The sequence below is a fragment of the Rhizophagus irregularis genome, chromosome 22 (assembly GCF_026210795.1).
Source record: "Rhizophagus irregularis chromosome 22, complete sequence".
In the NCBI taxonomy this organism is placed as follows: Eukaryota; Fungi; Glomeromycota; class Glomeromycetes; order Glomerales; family Glomeraceae; genus Rhizophagus; species Rhizophagus irregularis.
The window spans coordinates 1,148,315-1,168,247 of record NC_089450.1 but is presented as its reverse complement, the minus strand read 5'-3'; the positions used below and the strand labels follow the sequence as shown (position 1 = coordinate 1,168,247).

General features: G+C 27.3%; 3 protein-coding genes across 3 annotated transcripts; 2 read left to right on the top strand and 1 right to left on the bottom strand.

Moving 5' to 3' along the window:
- The first annotated feature begins 5,886 nt into the window (after window positions 1-5,886).
- On the top strand, window positions 5,887-8,018 carry OCT59_014523 (uncharacterized protein). The gene is made up of 3 exons (XM_066150084.1): window positions 5,887-6,453; window positions 6,523-7,187; window positions 7,271-8,018. Exons 1-3 carry the CDS (start codon window positions 6,393-6,395, stop codon window positions 7,565-7,567), a joined length of 1,023 nt encoding a protein of 340 aa, XP_066002291.1. The 5' UTR covers window positions 5,887-6,392; the 3' UTR covers window positions 7,568-8,018.
- On the bottom strand, window positions 7,741-9,069 carry OCT59_014522 (uncharacterized protein). The gene is made up of 7 exons (XM_025314190.2): window positions 9,018-9,069; window positions 8,887-8,912; window positions 8,688-8,795; window positions 8,521-8,607; window positions 8,334-8,440; window positions 8,105-8,251; window positions 7,741-8,000 (listed from the first exon to the last, which is right to left on the bottom strand). Exons 1-7 carry the CDS (start codon window positions 9,058-9,060, stop codon window positions 7,889-7,891), a joined length of 630 nt encoding a protein of 209 aa, XP_025185810.1. The 5' UTR covers window positions 9,061-9,069; the 3' UTR covers window positions 7,741-7,888.
- Window positions 9,070-10,691: 1,622 nt separating this feature from the next.
- On the top strand, window positions 10,692-11,648 carry OCT59_014521 (uncharacterized protein; the record flags this gene model as incomplete). The annotated part of the gene is made up of 3 exons (XM_066150083.1): window positions 10,692-10,738; window positions 11,041-11,071; window positions 11,139-11,648. The coding sequence occupies 3 exons, from the start codon at window positions 10,692-10,694 to the stop codon at window positions 11,646-11,648; spliced, it is 588 nt and encodes a 195-aa protein (XP_066002290.1).
- Between the last annotated feature and the right edge of the window lie 8,285 nt (window positions 11,649-19,933).

Below are 19,933 nucleotides of genomic sequence, written 5' to 3'. Positions count from 1 at the left end.
ATTTTTACTTCATTATATATTTCTTTTATCATATGATTTTTATGAAAATGACTTTGCTTCAAGTTTTTAAATGGTATAACAATTTAACATTTTTTTAGATTGAAAAATATTATAAATTATAATATTATTAACATATGTTAAAGTAGATTTTGTTAACTGATATTCTATGATAAAAGGTACAGCCTCTTCTTTAATATCAATTTTTTTTTTATTCTTGCTTATTTTTGAAATTAATGGTGTCTATTAACTTTTAATAAATCAAGTTTTTACTATAAAAATTTAACTTTCAATTCCAAAAAAACTTTATTAATCATAAAATTGGCAGCCTTTGCTTTTTTTTTTGGTAAAATTTTCTTTTACATTTTCTTTTCAATATATATTGAACTAAAAGAATTTTTTCTTTTTGGAATGTAACACTGATTGTAATTAATATATAAATGAGAGGTGAAATTCTAAAATAAGTATCTTAATACTACTATTATTTGCTAATTAATTACTATTATCTTGATCAATTGTAAAACTTATATTTTAAACATTATTGCTAGTTAATTCAAATTGTTTTTCTGTAACTTCTTAAAAAATACTGAAAAATACTATACAACTGTAGTATTCTAAATTTAAATCACATAATACTTATATAGACTTATATAGACTCATATAATAATATAAGTAATATAGTTTAAACAATTAATAGGATATACTCTACTGTATAAATAGTACTTTAAATTAATTCAAATTTAACTTGACTTAATTTGACTTAATTTGAAAAGATGCTTTAATAATAGTTCATATAGATACTGATAGGTATTAGTTTGCTATAAAAAGTATTTTACTTTTCTGATATAGTTCTATCTATAGATTATAGCACTATATTATAACAGCTTATTTGCATTAATAGGTTGAAAAATCTGTTTTATATTATGCCAAAAATTCAGTATATAATATATTATCTGATAATTTTGTAAATATTTTTGAAAATATTCTTCAAAAACTCAGTAAAAATAGATTGTAACTTCTTAGTAAATATATTCATTCCTAATTCAAGCTCAAACTGCTTTTGTTTTGTTGTTGTTTTTTTATTCTACATTAACTTTTCCTATATACTTTCTTCAAAAATGAATTTTTAATAAGAAATTCTAAAAATAAAATCTATAGGAAAGAATTCCCTATTATAATAAATTACATATATTCTAAAATTTAAAATAAATATTTTAATATTAAATTATTTATTATAAATAATATTTTTTCAAATTTTTAATTATAATTAAACAATAAATTTTTCAGTATAAATTTACTTTATTATTAATTAATTAAATTTATTTATTATATTTATAAATATAAAATTTCAATACAAATTTGTGAAATTTTCTTACAATAAGTTAAATCTAATATAAATCAATATTTGAAGTATAATATATATAATATATACTTATAAATTTTACTTTAGAAAAAAATGTGAAAGTTAGTAAATTCTTATTTTTTAGTTCTATAATTTATAAAGAATAAAATAAATGTAATAATTTTATTAATTTCTCAAATAATAAAAAAGTAAGTTATTGGATTAAAAGAATGAAAAAATTTGACTAGCATTATCTGAATCTTAACTCAAATAAAAAAATTAATTTATTAAACAATTCTTAATTTTATTATTTTTGTATTTATTACTGTATATGATGCAAAATGCCAGGATTTGTATATATTTTCAACTATTAATATACTACATCTTTTCCTATTCCTTTATTTTTCTCCTTATATAATAAGTATAAACTTTTTTTTCTACTAACTACCTTCCAATAATGCAAAAAGTTCTAAATTAAGCAGTATAATTAATTAATCAGGAATCAATTGAATTCTATAGCAAAAGTTGAAATAAAAATTTTATATCAAAATACCCTACTAATGACTTTATATCTACTTTATATCTAAGCTCTTAATAAATGGATTTTTCCAAATAAAAACTTATATTATAATTTTGCATTTCAACTACTAATCATCAAAAATACCTTATTTCATTTTAAAAGTTCACCTTATACATTTACAACAATTATAAAAACACATTGCAGAAATATTTTCCAGTAGACTAGTATCCTGCATATGCGACTCAAAATGACTCATATAGACTTGCATAACATAAATAATATAGTTAAAGTATTATAAAAATTAGCATAGGACAAATTTTATCATATAAAAAATTGAGACTCAATTCAACTCAACTTATGAGGAACACTACAGTAGATGGAGATTGACTAAAATTGATTTAATCAAAAATTGAATCATATCTAATAGAATTGATTAATCAAATCTCATCCCAATAAATCAAATTTTTTTATATTTTGGTGCAGCAAATATAATCTTGAAAAAATTTAACAATTGGAATGGCTTTTTAACCAATAATAATTGGATATTGGACAATTAGACAATTGAGAATTTAATTAAATATTATCCAATCAAGTTAATTGTGGGATTTGTGGCTAATGTTTAATTAATTAAAAAAAAATTTTTTTATTGATTGATAATTTCGCCTGTATCATCTTTTGTCCAGAATTAAATATAATTCTATAATGCGGGCCAAAAATGTCTACTGCATATTTACGCATATATTTTTGACTTTTTATATAATAATTACTTTAGCTAATTAATTTTCAGGGTTTTTATTCAGTGCAAAAATAAAATCATTTTACTTTTTAATCAAAAATTTTCAAATTTTACAATAAAGATTATTTTAGTATTTTAGTTAAAATCCACCTAAAATTTTGTGCCGCCGGGATCATCAAAAGCGTTGCATCACGAAAATGTTTAAAAAATATTTTTTTTGTAAAATTACTGAGAAACGATTCTTAAATCGATTCTCGGGTTTCGATTTTCGATTGAATCGATTCCAATCCCTATCTCCCAGTTTGTTACTTTTTATTTTTGTAGCAGAAACGGGGTCACTATGTGGCTAAGTTGTCAACAAAATTGACATACTTAATTCAAATTTGCTGCGGAAAACGAAGCAGATGTGGATCCAGAATTTATTTTCCGGATTGATGCATTGATATTTTGAGTCAACCCGTAAAAACTGGTTTAAACCTATTAAAATTAAGCCAACTGAACCAAATGACACATATTTTTAAGGTCATCAAATTTATTGTTATAATTATATTCCATAATATGCAACTTTCAAGCTCTTGTGGTTAATTTGATATAAAATTTAATGTCAAAGGTAATGATTATAAATATCTGTAAAGTATACTGCTTTATTTTGAATGTCTAAAAAAATTTGATCATAAATCACTGTGCATCACATATAGAAAAGAATTGAAATACGATGAATTCACTATTATGTTGAGTATCTGTTTTTAAATTTTGGATTTGATTAATAATCGTTATATTTTAAGGAACAATTGGACCCTTCCGAAGATATATACTGTATACTTCACTCAGAGCACCAGCACAACATAGTTTTATTGGGTAGGGAGGATATTATATCATCTGAGAGACCGAGATGCTTCGCATCTTAGTAATTGCAATATCCTTACCCAATAACTAAAGTATCTGATATATGACTATATCCATTGCAATAAGTCTAACCTCAAATTGTTGTATTTTAAATATATGTGCCATAATTTGTCTATATCATTAATTTAATATGTTTGATATTTAAAGAATTGGGTTTGGTTCAATTTTAAGCTTTGTTCATTTCCGTGTCATTAATATCTCACTATTTTCTATTTGCAATTTTATGAATAATGATAGATATCATGGTTGTTTTTCCTTAACAAGTTTTTCTTATAATTTACACTTTCCCGTCTCCCCGAAAGTTAGTTGCATGGATCAATTAACGATACAAATTTAATTGGTTCAAACGGGGATCGCGTTTTTTTTAGATGTCCAGTAAGTACCACCTAATTAAAACCGGAAAACGCGTTCAACTAAAATCACATCTTTTCAATCCCAAATTATAATGTTAAAAAGAATATTCACATATTAAAACAATTGGGAATATCAATAAAATTTGCATGATTAAAAATATTAATGTGATACAATAAAAAAAGCTCATATTACATCCGGCAAAATGATAATCCGCGGATTTGTGAAATTTTCCGGTCGGAAAAAAAGAAATATCGAAACATTCAAAAATGGTTGGTTTGTAATATCATTCTTAATAGAAATTTTTAAACTTGGGTTCGAATTTTAAGATCTAAATATGTTTAGTCTGAAACGAGCTTGAGAGTATTATTTAGTTCCTTGCATAATGTAAAAAAAACTCCTGCACAACAGAAAAAAAAGACAAAGAGTGAAACGAGAGATCAAACGTCAATTAAAAAATAAAAAATATTCACATACGTAAATGCTTCGTTAAAAATTTTGGTTGACGAATTATAAATTATAAAAAATGATTATCAATGAAGTCTAAATTTGTGTAATCCGCTGTACAGTAATATTTTTTTTACGACAAACAATCTCTTTGTAATTAAAAAATTGTGCTTTTTTATTTATAATTTATGATAAAGTCAAATTTCAATGAAAATGAAATTGATTCAATCATAATAAGTGATAATAACAATTTTTTTGTTTTTTTTCTTTCATCTCCTGAGCTGCAAAAAGCATCCTGTATAATAATAACTCATAGAGACATAGACTATAGTATACCCCTAGAATGTATAGTAGTATAGTAAGTACCCCGGGCATATTATACATGAGGTACCCGGTTTTTTATGATTAAAACATAGTATTAGTATGGTATGCATCTGCATTTTAGTATGGTATGTATATATGGCATGAATGTATCAACCTTATTTTTTTAAAAATGATTATTTAATTTTACTGTTTTTTTTTAAAAAAAAAATTATCTCCATTTTAAAAATAATTCAACTTTAACCCCTTTTTTCTATTTATAAAATAATGGTAACTTTTTTTATAATAAAATTTTCTCGTGTATATTTTATTTATTTGTTTTAGTTAAAACCATTAAATTAATTATAAATGATTTACATTCTCCTTTGATAATCTTTTCCTTCGTTGCTCGGCATCAAAAAAGTAATAAATCCAACATGAAATAATTGAAATATGATATAATTGGATTACGTTTTATCCGGATTCTCTAAAAAAAAAACCTGTTGCGATAACGAATGATCGATCTCGGGATGTAAGATAAATAGGCAATTGAGGCTTTTCTATTCACATTCAATTTGAGGCTTTGACCGATTTTTCAATCTGACAAAGATAATAATATAACGGATATCGGTCCTTGTTCTTGTAAGATTCTTTATGGTATATGATTATCTTCCTGACCTATTATGGTTTTACCGAAAATGGGTTGTTGAATCATATTGACTATACACAAAGTCAAAACTTTTGCGTACCAAAAAAAAAGTATATCTTATGATTTCATGATTTGATGATTTCATGATCCTAAAAAAATTTCGTCATTAACTCACATTGTGTTACATTTTGTAAATCATTAAAAAAGAATTAAAAAAGAAACGACAATAAAATTAAAATATCGTTTTTATAAAATAAATTTGATTTGCTAGTAATTATCATATTTCTAAAATTAGCTAAAATTGCGTTTGAAATATTATAGTCATCATAAAAGGGTTGAATTTTGACTAAATGATACTAACTTCTTGGCGTATGTTCAAGTAGTGAATCTTGGCATTTACCGGGTTAAAGCCCATTTGTGCATTTGCGATGAATGTGGTACAAAATCAACAAAAGGGTCATTAGCCTTGGCCCTTGGTCCAAACATATTCTATTAATAATAATATAATTACAAATCCCTTATAAAGTCTTTTTATTTACCAAAAAAATTGATTGACAATCGCTTTAAGTATTTATATTATAACCGTGACAAAATACATAAACGTATATAAATATAGACGGAAAAAATTTTAAATACTTGTATGCGCTTTTAAAAAAAAAAAAGCGTGTTAAAAAATTTTTTTTTTTATGTACACTTAAAAAATTTAAAAAGGTCGCACAATTCCCCAATTTTTTTAAAAAAAACTTATTAAAAGAATATTCTTTTGAAAAATAAAAAATTAACGAGAATAATTAAAAATAATTAAAATAAATAAATATATAATATATATATATAAAAAAAATATTTATTAAAAAAAAAGGTATATATAAAGTAAACATATTTCGAGTTGTTTGACTTTTTGTGCCTTTTTTTTTCTTTTGAAACAAATAATTACATTTTGTTTCAAAAATATTCATAACGAACATAACAAAAATATAAAAAAAGGCCAAAAAAAAAAAAAAATCAAAGAAATTTCCTTCTTAAAGTTGTAAATTAATTTTATAATTAATATTAAAATTGATCTTCATTTTTATTAATAGAAAACAAATTTTTTATCATACATACATATATATAAGAAACCTTTTCATTTTTTTAAAAAATAATTATGTCCAACTACCAACAAAATATGAGTGAAGGGAATTTTTCAACGAGATCATTAGGTGGAGGTAAGTAATGTTTATTTGAAGATTAATGATATATTTCATTTATATTGATTATTTTTATTTCTTCTTTAGCGACTGCAATAGGAACACCTCATGTTAATCCTACAGAAAATACCGATGAAGTTGCTTCAGTAATTTCATATTCACAACAACATGATGAAGGTGAATCCGGTTCAGTGTTAACAAGAGATAGTTATCACCAACCATTAGTGGAAAAGAATACTTACGACCAACAACATTACCCTGATTATAATCAGGCTAGTGGATTGGGTGGTTTTTTCCCCCAACGTAAATATATCCGTCAAGAAGATGATCCTTATTATGATGAAGAAGCAACACGTCATAATACTCTTACTTCAGGGGATCCAAATGTCTATGGCTTTGAACATGATTACACTGATAGAGATTTTCCTGGTGGTGGCAAAGGTGCTCGTCAATCTATGACTGGTGAATATCTTACTATGCCAGTTGTTGATCCAAAGAAAAGAAAATGTTGCGGTTGCTGTACTTGGCCAGTCTGTATTTTAATTACTTTAATTATTTTAATTGGTTTGGGAATTACTGGATTTTTCGTTCTGCCTCGTATTCCTAAAGTTAACATTAAAGATGCTACACCTGCATCAGCACCAATTCTTAGTACGAATCCTCCTTATATTAATATGAATTTTACTATGAGTATTGAAATTGATAATACTAAAAATTATGTTCCATACAAATTCAATAGAATTGATGTTACAGTAAGCTATTATTTTTATTTATTTAATTTATATTAATAATAATTATTATTATTTACTAATTTTTTTTTTATCTATACTTTTAGGTATTTGATAGAACAGTTGCAAATTCTGATTCTATTGCTACTGGGACAAAAACTGATTATACTTTATTACCAAAACGTATTGATACGGTTGATTTTCCATTAATGGTCAATTATACAAGCAAATCTCTAACTGATCCCGTTATAATGAATTTTATTAACGCTTGCTCACCTGAAGTTACTCGACATACTCCATTAAAACTTAAGGTTGATGTATTATTATTTGTGGCTGGTATTGATTGGATTTATAAACCAAAGATTTCTGTTCCAATACCAGATATAAATTGTCCTAATATTTGATTTAAAAAATATATTTTATTCCTTTAAACCCTTATTTTTGTAATATATTCTACATATATATTATTTTATTTATTAATTATGGTTATTTTAGATAAAAAAAAAAAACTTTAGAATTAATTAATTCACATCTTCACATGATTGCATATTGAGTACCGTGGGTGGTTTGATAAGAGTTATGTAATATAAATAAAAAACTTTATTCCGTTTTTTTTTTGATGCAGCATTAACATTATTTTTATTAAAAAAAAAAGAATTTTATTTTCTGAAAAAAATATAATATATATATATATTCATATATACATATATACTGTATATAATTTATTATTTTCTTCTCCATACTGACATATGTTCCTTTCCCTTTCTTCTTTCAAAGCTGTTTGGATTTTCATCAAAGTACTCTCTAATAAAATTTTCTCCCAATAATTCTTGGTATCTATAAAATTTTCAAACAAAAACGCGTCAATGCTCAAAAACGTGCCAAAAGCTGCGCCACAATTTAAATATTTCGTGTTCCAAAATATCAGGTACAATACTTACATTTCAGTACTGAGAGCATATGGAGGTCCATCTGTATGATTACTTATGGGAAACATTAATGCAATTAATATACCACCAGAAGAAATTAATTCTGCCATTTTTGAAGCCCATTTCGGACGTAAATGAGGTGGAATAGCACACATGAACCTAAAGTTTTTTTTTTTTTTTGAAAAATTTACAATTTATTATTAAGTCGAATATTCAAAATAATATGCAATATTGTACATACGTATAATCATAAATGAATTGATATTTTTCTTCTGGTGGATTAAGATCAAAGAAATTTCCTTGTTGGAATGTTACTTTAGAATCGGGAACGTTAAGTTCTTTTTGTTCCTAAACACATATTTAAACTTAAAATTAGCAAAATTAGCAAAAGAATAAATAAATGAATATACTAAAATTTAGTTAATTACTTTTTGAACTTGGTCAATTAAGGTTTGACTTATATCTAATCCTGTAACATGCCTTTTTTCGCTCGATAAGTAATATACATCGAATCCCTATATTAAAAGATTGTTTTAGTCCGCGTATATTATGTCCATATTTATGTTAATTATGTTAAATTTTAAACTTTAATTACTTTTCCACATCCTGGTACCAATCCACGTCCTTCAGGTAAAGGAAACTTTTTTTCTTCAATTAATTGTTTCAAAGCTGGTGAAGAATCACCAAAATCCCACGGAGTTATCTAAAAAAGAAATTTCATAATTACATGATAATTAGTTGATTGGTCATAAAAAATGAATTAAAGCCCTTAAAAAAAGTACAGAATTACTTACATCCTTTTGCCATAATGTATCCCATCCTTAATTTAATTTTATACGATTAATTTTATACGATTATAAATTATTAAAAAAAAAAAATTCAAAAATCTTTAATGATAAATATAAAAAATTATACTATACAATACCAGATTCCCCCTCGTTATTGATAATATTTTGAAGTTGTGACATTTTTTTAACAATTTTTTTTTTTAGGTCTAATTCTGATCTATTTTAAATTATATGAATGTTTCTCAAATTAACGCCATCGGGGATTATTTTACCGAATCCCCGAATTATCTTTCAAATATTTTTGATTTGTAATTATACAAATTATACATGTTTGCCGAAATAATTTATTTCGGATATAGGTGCCGTCAGAATTGCCGAATTGAAATTACGGCATGGATTTTACCATTTTTAAAAATATTTAACAAATCATTGAGACCAGCATAATAAATTTACGGATTACAAATTATCTACAGCATAACCAGAAAAAAAATATTACGGCATTACGGCGATTTAATATATTACGGTATAAGCTTCATATGGCGTAATTAATTCCGACGGCAATTATAATTTCGGACCAATTTCGGCTTAGTGGCATAACTCCACAATGTGTAAACGTAATCGTCTGAAGATTTCACCGGATTTCCACCTTTAAATATTGCCGTATATTTCGGATATATAATAAAGTTAATTAATGGGACGAAGGTAAATAAACTTAGCGAAACTGTTGCCAATAAGACCGAAATTATCTGAGAATTTCTCTATATTCTCTGGATCCTGGCAAAAATTTCTGCCAAGTCTCAGTTGGCTACTCTCGTACACTTTAGAGTTATGCTACAAAGCCGAAATTGATCCGAAATTAAAAAATTATTTCGGCAACGTAATTTTAAGTATGGATAAAATAAATCGAATTCATTCCTTCTCTGCTAATTCTATCTCAAAAATGACGTATGAAGACATCCAGTATATTATAAATAATATGCCCTTTGATTATAACATTCACAACTTTGTGAATTAAGTTCACAAAGTGATAAGAAAAATTCTAACTTATCACATATCACCAGTTCAGATACGCTTACTGAATCTCAAGTTCCTAATGAATCTGTCCTGAAAAAATTTAATACCAAGGTAGAGGTGATATTACTTATTTTTCAACCCAATAGTCCAACTTATAATCATACCTATTTTCATAACAAAATATTGAATCAATATCCTACTTTATTTAGAGAATTTAGTAGTGAAAATATTGATTATTATGGAATTACTGATGAGAGTCACGAGACATTATACCCATTATGTAAGTTAGGCTATGATGATGAGAAAAGTATAGAAGCAAGGTCAATGTAAAGCTGGATCCTATTTTATTAAATGTGAATAGCATGAAATAGAAATAACTGCATAGTTATTGTTTTACAGTATCTATTCACTCACGCTTTATTGTAATATTTTTTTATAGGGCTAATTTATGTTGGCTATTATCTACTGTAATTTAAATTGATTGGCAATTATATAAAAAGACAATATGAGCAAGTCTGATAAAGTATTAACTTACTCTGAGTATCTGGATTGGCATGCCAAATTAACTGAATTACCAATCATTTTGACGGATAAGATTTGATCCAGCTTATACAAAAAATATAAAAAAGAAACTGGACATGAGTTATTAGGGTGTACTATCAAATAATTAAATTAAAATATAGGTAAAGTATCATATAAAAAATTACTATCAGAGATTTTTTTAACAATTAATATAATTTATAAAACTTTATATTAAAATAAACAAAATTTCACACTTTCATAACTCTAATTCAGTAATGAATTATACACAAATAAATGTGTTTCTCTCTTCATTCCTTTATAGGTAAAGCAACATAAGGGCAGTGACATATATTAGCTAATATTATTTTAATAATAATGTTTACTCCCCCACCCCAGGTAAGATTTTATGACCAATCACAACCATTTCACATGGTTTATATTATGTGTAATCTAAGATTTTCTTTTACTCCCCCACTCCTAAAATATTAACTAATATATGTCATTGCCTTAACGAGGTTATCAGAACAGCAGTCATTCAAGATCAAGTTGTATAAACCACACTTAAAAGACAATTGGAGAATTTTGAAGTTGAGCATGTCATCGCGTCGAAAGAAAAAGATGAAGTGAGGAATTACCTTCAACACCGCCAAGTAAGGTCAGTATACTGTATATCAAATTTAGCTAGCAAAAACACCTATTAACTCTTTGACATGTATGTATAGATCAGAACTATTAACGTGAAAACTTCTCAAAATCTATCATCTTACAATGAAGAACTTTCATTAGATTCAGACTTGGACGTCATAAAATCCATTCTACTTATGAATGTCTTTCTTATTTTCTCTTCACAACAAATACCAGTTGGTCTCATTGAGCCTATTAATGTAGATGGAATTAAACCTATTTATTCAATCCCACTTTTGAAAGACAAAAAGAAAAAAATGGCAAGAAAATATATAAACTGTGACTTAGTGGACGAAGTCTTAAAATCATATCAGACACAAGTTATGCTGAGCGAGAAGTTGGTGTATAATAATGTTGATATATTGAGTTTTGCCTGCTCAAAAATAAATAGATCTGAATTATCAAAAAGCCCTTTATCCATCAGTGTTGTCAATATTCACAACAATTGTACTAAATTTCTACCTCCTGATTTCAAAAGATTTATAGCAGATCAGTTCCATGATTGTGAAACTGAAGCTGTCAATTTTACTGATAAAATGATTTATTGACAAATTTGTAGTGGATTGTGAGAAAGATGTATTGAAATTCTTAGAAAAATTTAAAGACGTAGAGGATTTAAAATCTTTAGCAAAATATTTGAATAAAAATCTGATCAATATGTCTGATGTAACTAACAATCTAATTTTTGTATAAATTCTATTTAATCATTTTTATTTTTTATTCAAAAATGGTACTCTACTCCAACCAATATCTGAACACTAGTTCAGTGTATATGTGTGGACTCCACTAATAAGGAATGCCTTTCTCAGAAAGGATGATTTAAAGTTAAGTTGCAGAAAGTTGGCATCTAAATTGTACGAAAAACTTAAGAAAATATTAAATGCTGCTAGCTATAATAATCTGAAATTAGATGGGAAGGGTTTTCTTAAATCATTAGGAACTGAAATTATAGCACAAAAATATGGTGTTTTGAACACGTATATTAAAAGAATGGAAGATCTCCAAAAACTGGAGTAATATTCTAAAGTTATTCTCACAACCCTATTCTTAGTATTGAATTTAGAGCTGCTATACCAAACATAAAAAAGAAATTATTAAAATAAGAATAATAAAACATTTACATGAAGATTTAGAGGAAAAAAAAAAGAAATAAAAAAAAGAAATAAAAGAAAAAAGAAAAGAAAAGAAAAGAAAAAGAAATAAGAAAATAATGATAGTTGCATTACCCTTAGCTACAAAATCCTGCATAGTAGTAGATATTGAGACATACATATTACAGTTTAATGAATTTCACTTTAAAATTTCTGCATCAAAATATTTATTTGAGAATACAATCATCATAATGGATTTATAGCATGTAGAAGTTTCAAGAACAGTGAAAGGATTTTTGAAGTTGATAGTAAATGCTAAAGCCATTCTATTTTGAAAAGCGCAGACCAGAAAAAACACCATAAAAATCTATGAAGTATTAAATAACAGGCATAAGCACTTGACCAAGAGAGATTTTTTTCACTAAGATATCTATATAAATTAGATAAGAAATCTAGTTAGTGTGGTAAATTTCTTGTTAACATTTTTAAAAAATTCAGATTATAATATTTTTTTAATATTCAGAAAGTATTTGAGAATAGTGTATAGTAATTGTAACATTTAAGGTTGCTTGCCGAAACTAGAGGGTTTCGGCAGAATGGCGTACGCGAAACTGCCGAAACTAGTTTCACGAAATCATCAAGAAATGCTGAAACTGCGAAACCTATCAAAATCGCGAAACTGCCGTAACTTGCCGAAACTGTTTCGACGTTTCGGCAATACTTTCTATATGATTTAATTAGAGTTTCGGCATTTAAACAATTTATAAGAATAAAGATTAAAGACAATATGATTTTTTGTATGTAAATATTTATTTTATAATATTTAATATTAAACTAATAAAATACACGATTAAAAATATAATAAAAATTAAAATTTAATAATATCTTTATCTTCATGCGTACCGCTTACTACCTCTTCTTCTATCTCTACTTCTGTCCCGTCTTCTATCTCTACTTCTATCTCGTCTTCTATCTCTACTTCTATCTCGTCTTCTATCTCTACTTCGTTGATCTACTTCGACGGGACCTAGATCGCGACCTTCTTCTTTCCCTTCGCAATCTATATTCATATCGACGTCGATCACGCAGCAGCGTGCGTCGATACTCTCGTCTAAACAGATCTAAAATCCAATAAAAATATTAATGAATTGAATGAATTGCCTAAATAAAATTAATTTAAAATAATAATTAATAATAATTACCGGTTTGTAACCAGAATTCATCGTTCATATCAGCAAAACACGCTCTATCGAAACTATTTGGGCTTATAATAGGAATGTCGTCATCATTATTATTTATTATCCTACTGAGGTTTTCATAACCTCGTTTGAGGGCATTCCATTTTGTTTGGCATTGCCTGGGTGTCGCTGCAAATCCCGTTGCAACGAACACCCTATTTGCTATTATTGTCCATGCATTTACATGATGACGGTTTGCAATTCTTTCGAATTGCTGATGTAAGTTTCTCCGCTCTGCGATTAATTGCCTAGCTGCGTTAATCGTCCATTGGAATACTGGTGGTGGTGGTGGGACAAAAGGTACTAATGCTGCCATTTTTTATTTTTATGATTTTTTCGTAACTTGAAATTTGAAAATTAAATACAATTTGAAAATTAAAATACAATTTGGTTTTGAATTGCGAAAAAAAAATTCAAATTTCATAATATTTATAATAATTTTAAAATTCGTTATAATGTTTAAAACATGAACTGATGAACATAATAACATTCTACATAATTAAAGTATTTGTAACAAAATAAACACAGTTTTGATTCTAATGTAATAAATTTAATTAACGCAGTTCTAAATTTTTTTTGTAACGCAGTTCTTAAAATTTATTGATCTAATGTAATAAATTTAATTAACGAAGTCCTTAAAACTTATTGATTCTAATATAATATGCTTATCCTTATTCCTTAATTAAATTGCACTATTTTTAAAATATAATATGCTTATCGTTATTCCTTAATTAAATTACCTTATTTTTAAAATATAATACTTGCTTATCCGCTTATTCCTTACTAATTAAATTGCAATGTTTTAAAATATAATATAAAATTACAATTGCCTGCATTGCCTGCATAATTATATGTTAACTGGACTTTGATCGCGAATATTTTGCCCTGCATAATTACATCATTTATTTCCTAAATAGTATCATTATTTAAATCACATGATATTAGAATTAATTCTCATTGGATTAACTATTGTAATTATTTCTCATTATTATTATTCCTCATTATCATCATAATTATCGTCATTATTATCACCGTCATCCATACCTAATACATCATCTATATCATAATCATAGTCACCTTCTCCGGGTCTCTTGTTATTACCACTATCATCAACTTCATCATCTTCCGCATTATTTTCATCTGAATCATCCAATATATCTCTTGGAATATCGCCGATTTCACTAGTAATTGAATCATGCGATAAATTAACAAATTGATCAATCCATAGACTTTCGATTACTACACGGCAATTGTCTTCGGGTATTGTTTCGCCGCTTGTAGTTAATCTCTGAGTAGAAGCTTGCTCCTCATTATATTCCTCATCGTCATCTTCTGCAAAAGCTTCTGCAATACGTACACTACTTGGAAAAAAGTAGGCGGACACCATATTTATTAATTACTCAAAAACGTACATAATAAGTGGGGTCAAAATTTTAAATTTTATTAGTTAAACCATATACAAAACTAATATTTAGTTGGCCATCCATTATTCTTAATACACGCCTCAACCCTGCGTGGCATACTTTCAATTAAATTAATTAACGTATTATTAGGAATTTGATTCCATTCTTCATGTAAAGCACACTCCAATTCTCTCACATTTTTTGCAGGATTGGGACGTTTTCTAATGCGCCTTTCCAGCTCTGACCATAGGTGCTCGATAGGATTTAAGTCAGGTGACTGACTTGGCCAATTTTCTAAAATTTTAACCTTTTTTGTTTCTATCCATTTTTTAACATTTTTAGCGGTGTGGACAGGGGCGTTATCATCTTGGAATAAATAACCTCGTCCATTATAATTATTATTAATAAATGGAAGTAAATGTGATTCGAGTATTTGTATATAGTCACGATGGTTCATTTTACCATTAATTTTTATTAGCGGCCCTAACCCCTTTCCCTGAGAAACAACCCCACATCATTACACCTCCACCACCATGTTTTATGAAGGAACCATGTTTTTAACATTAAACCTTGTTCCAGGGGTTCTCCAAACACGACCTGGACCATCATTTTTAAATATAGTAAAGCGGCTTTCATCGCTCCAAATAACTGACTTCCATTTTCTAACAGACCAGTCTTTCCTTTCAATACACCAGTTTAAACGATTTTCTCTTTGTTTATCATTAAGAAGAGGTTTGAATGCTGGAATACGTGAAAAAATATTAAGTTCATGCAAATTTTTCCTTATAGTCTTGGTAGTAACTTGTAGTCCAGTTTTCTCTTGAAAATTATTTTTTATTTGTTCAGCTGATTGACGATTATTTGTTTTGACAATTTTTTTTAATGTTTTTTGGTGTTGGCAATTTAAAAGTTTAGGACGACCACTTCGTGGCTGAGTTTCAAGACTTTTTCCTTCACAAAAGATTTGAATAGTTCGGTAAACTGCTGTTCTAGAAAAGCCAAGCATTTTAATAATTTTTTGTCTGGTGGCGCCACCTTTAAATAGACCAATAATCTGGTTGCGTTCAGCTTCCGTTAAATCATACATGGTGCGAAGTAGTACAAAATCCTAATTTGTCGATCACATTTGATGGTTGTCTATAAATGAAATAACAATTACGTCATTGTTTATTTATACCATAAACTATCACGTGATAAAATTTCAGCCCAAATTATTATGTACATCTTGGAGTAATTAATAAAATATGACGTCCGCCTACTTTTTTCCAAGTAGTGTATATTGATCTCATCATCACTAAGACGAGTATTCTTTTTTTGATCAATTCCATAAAATCCAAGTTCAGTTTTTGAATTGGATTTCCAATACAAAATTAATTTGCACATGGATTCTAGTTTATCCACATTAAGATTTAAGCGACGTTTATGAAATAGCCATCCTAAAGTCGAAAATCCACGTTCGCAAGTTGCTGAGTTAGGACATATTGCAAATAGATAACTTGCAATTCTTGGCAGGACATCTGGTTCTGGTTCGGTATTAATATATTTCCACCAATTCACAGGATTATCTTTAGCAAAACCGATATCTAGGTCAAATGGCTCTTTGCTCATTAATATATTTCTGTATTTGATCACATAAAGTTTCAGCTTCGTAACTGTCGAAACCTAAATTTTTCCCGATTGAAGCTGCACATTTGATAATTCTCATGAGGGCGCATTTTTTAAGTGGCGCGTTTCTAAATCTGGGATCCATAAAAAAACAAGTAATATACTTATCATCATCGAATTCATCAAATCTTTCATTTATTACTTTGATACAATGACTTCGGAATGCAGGATTTAATGATTTGGGTAACTTTTTTAATGTAGCTGCAAGTCTTGCCAAGCTCAGGAAACAATCTGCAAGTGTAGCTCTTCTCGATTCTAATGAAAGTACCGCTTTTCTTAGAGGATCCAGAACAAACCCAAGAACTCGTAAATTTGAAAAAAAATTTCTCGATTGAATAATCGGTTTTATTTTATCGTTTGTTAGCACTTTATCGTGATCGCTGGCCATTTCTTCTAGTGCTGATTCCAAATTTATTACTGAATTTACGGATTCACTAGCAGTAGTCCAGCGTGTCTTGCAATATAATTTTAATCCTCCTCCACTAATTCCTTTTTCTTTAATTATTTGAGCAAGTTTTGCATTAGCCTGATGAGAACTTCTAAAAAAGGTTGTCAAAATATTAACACGTTTTAATAAACGTTCCCCAAACTTCTCCTCGACGATGTCGCATGCAATTAAATTGATAGAATGTGCAACGCATCGCACATTCTCAATCTTTGGATGATTCTCATGTATAATTTTTCGTGCATTACGAACATTGGCCACGTATTATCGGAAACTATAGACATATTTGATCTTCTCCAATACCTTCTATAACCTTTTCAATTACCGTAACTAGATATTCTGCAGTATAAGCGAATTTTCAGACAAATCAGAAAGTTGATAAAGATATTCTTTACGCGACGGAGTCATTACAATGAAGTTCCAAATTGAACGATGTGTACCAGACGTCCAACCATCAAAGGCTAAATTATAAATTAATATTATATAAGTAAGTAAGATTAAATAAAAATGACGTATGATAGCCTATTTAATTTAACAAACCTAACGTTAAATTCGTTTCCTTTTCAAGCTCAGAATTAATTTTGAAGTTCACTTGAGCTAATTCACGTTCAAGTAGTTGATTTACTAATACTTCCCTTGTTGGTGTATTGTACCCGGCATTAAGCTCTTTTATAAAATTGATGAAAAAGGGATGTTCCACTACTCTAAACGCAATTCCGCACGCAATAAAAAATTTAACTAATGCACGATTAATTTGTGTACATCTTTGTTCGTTAAGCTCTGTTGAATCAGTGGTAATCATCCATGCTTACTTTGACCTTCAGAGTATTTTCTTTTTTGGATGACTTGGACTTATCTTGCCGTTCCATTACTTTAGTCATATACCTTCTAACAACTGCTGCTGGCGCATCTGGACAATGGTTTGAAAGATGCTCTTTGAGCTTTGAAACTTCACCGCGTGACCATGTATTCTTACAGTACTTGCAGGAGGCGGCAAATTTGCCAGAACCAACAGCTTCTCCTTTATTAATATCTTCCCAAATGCTATTAGGTGGCCGACCTCCTCTATTTTTTATTTTAATGGGTGAATCTTCTATGTGATCAGTCATTTGAAACAGTTTATTATTAATATTATTATTAAGAAAACGGAAGAAAGTAAAAGAAACTTTAGTTCAGTGTTAAAGGAGATGACGGAATTGGGTTTATTAAATGCATGTTACACATTTTCCTTTAATGAATATAAGCCCCTTAAAAAAAAACTGTAAAAACGTGTAATATCATAATATTAATATGGGAGTTAGAAATGAAAATTATATAGATAAAACTTAAAAAGAACTAAGACGACGGTAAAATATTGAAGTTTAATCTTTTATCTGTAGATTATTTGATCATCTAAATTATATTATTAATTGGTGTAACTTGGCGTAACTATATGCAAATCTTATGATCAACTATGCCGAACTACGGAGAAACCTATTATAGAGGTTTCGGCATGTTTCGGCAGTTTCGCAATTTTGACAGGTTTCGCAGTTTCGGCATTTCGGCGTTTCGGCACTATATAAGAGGTTTCACCTTTCGGCATTAGGCCAAACAGGTTTCGGCAAGCAACCTTATATTTAACAGTAACTTTACGCGAAAATTGATACTGTGTTTTACATAAAACTGTTAATCTATTTAACATTGTTTCTACTTGATAATTATCTGGAATCTTATGAGCTACCCCTTTTCTTTTTTAGTATATTTCACTTTTGTAGGATATCTTCCAAGAGATATAATTTTATATGATTGTGAATAATTTTTGCCACCAAACACCCGAACAGCATGAACGTGATGGAATTGGAAGGGTAATTATGAAAAAATGTATGATTTGTACTACTATCATTTACTAAAATTAAATCTTCGTTTGTAGTTTTTTGTATCAGGAAAGTTATAAAATCTGGGTTTATCGATGTCATCATAATATAGGGGTTATTATAAAAAAGCAGGTTAAATTCTATTATCTTGTAATATTTTGTGCTTATTAAATGTATTCTAAAATATAATATATTGTTATTAATATTGGCTTCATTAAGGTAAAAATGCAATTATCATAAATAGAAATTCATGAAATTTTAAATTTACTTGTTTTTCCTTTTTTAGAGTACGTTTACTTTCCTTTTTTGAGTTCACTCAAAGATGAGACTATGAATATGATCGGAGTATGATTAACTTTGGAAAAAGAGTTGTCAAAATAGGAAGAAAGAAAATTGTTAGTTGGGCCGTGTTATATTTATCATAACATGTTTTCATACTATTTTCATGTATTACAACACGTGTTGTCACGAGGATAACGTGATAATCACATACAAATAAATAGGTATTTCTCACATATCACATATGACGATATTATAGAAAAAAGTCCAATCCGCGCATATGGATAAAAAATATTAATTTTTGACCAATATTTATTTAATAACTATTTATTATTGAAAAGAATTTTATTTAATTTATTTTTTTTTGTATAATTATTTTTAGTAATTGAAATTAATAAATTTATATATTATCATATTATGCACTTTATATAAAATATATTTATGTACAACTTTTTCTATACATATGTATTTAAACTGTTCTAACTTGATTATTTATTAACATTGTTCACCTTCTTCTATTTTTTAAAAAATTTAAGATTTAATAAACATATATTAATAAATACCCCTTCTATTTTTTCTATTTTTGAAAAAATTTAAAAGCTATTAAATATATAGTAATAAATATTCTCTTTAAATTTTGCCTGAAATTTTCAAATTTTCCTATGTTTATTTATTTAATTTGTTTAACTTAAGTCCCCTTTTCCCTTAATTTTTTCAAAAGGCCTGAACATTAAACAAATAATTAAATTGGATATTAGATTAGATTAGAATTTAAATTAGTATTAATTTAAAGTTAATGTTAAATTAAATTATTAAAGTTAAAGTTGAAGTTAAATTCAGAAATTTAATTAGAAATTTA

Bases quoted from the DNA above. Each gene is read 5' to 3' on its own strand.
- OCT59_014523 (XM_066150084.1), top strand. From the start codon at position 6,393: ATGTCCAACTACCAACAAAATATGAGTGAAGGGAATTTTTCAACGAGA. The intron at 6,454-6,522 runs GTAAGTAATGTT...TTTCTTCTTTAG, and splicing joins AACGAGATCATTAGGTGGAG to CGACTGCAATAGGAACACCT. The intron at 7,188-7,270 runs GTAAGCTATTAT...CTATACTTTTAG, and splicing joins TCAATAGAATTGATGTTACA to GTATTTGATAGAACAGTTGC.
- OCT59_014522 (XM_025314190.2), bottom strand. From the start codon at position 9,060: ATGTCACAACTTCAAAATATTATCAATAACGAGGGGGAATCTG. The intron at 8,913-9,017 runs GTATTGTATAGT...AATTAAATTAAG, and splicing joins CAATAACGAGGGGGAATCTG to GATGGGATACATTATGGCAA. The intron at 8,441-8,520 runs GTAATTAACTAA...ATATGTGTTTAG, and splicing joins TAATTGACCAAGTTCAAAAA to GAACAAAAAGAACTTAACGT.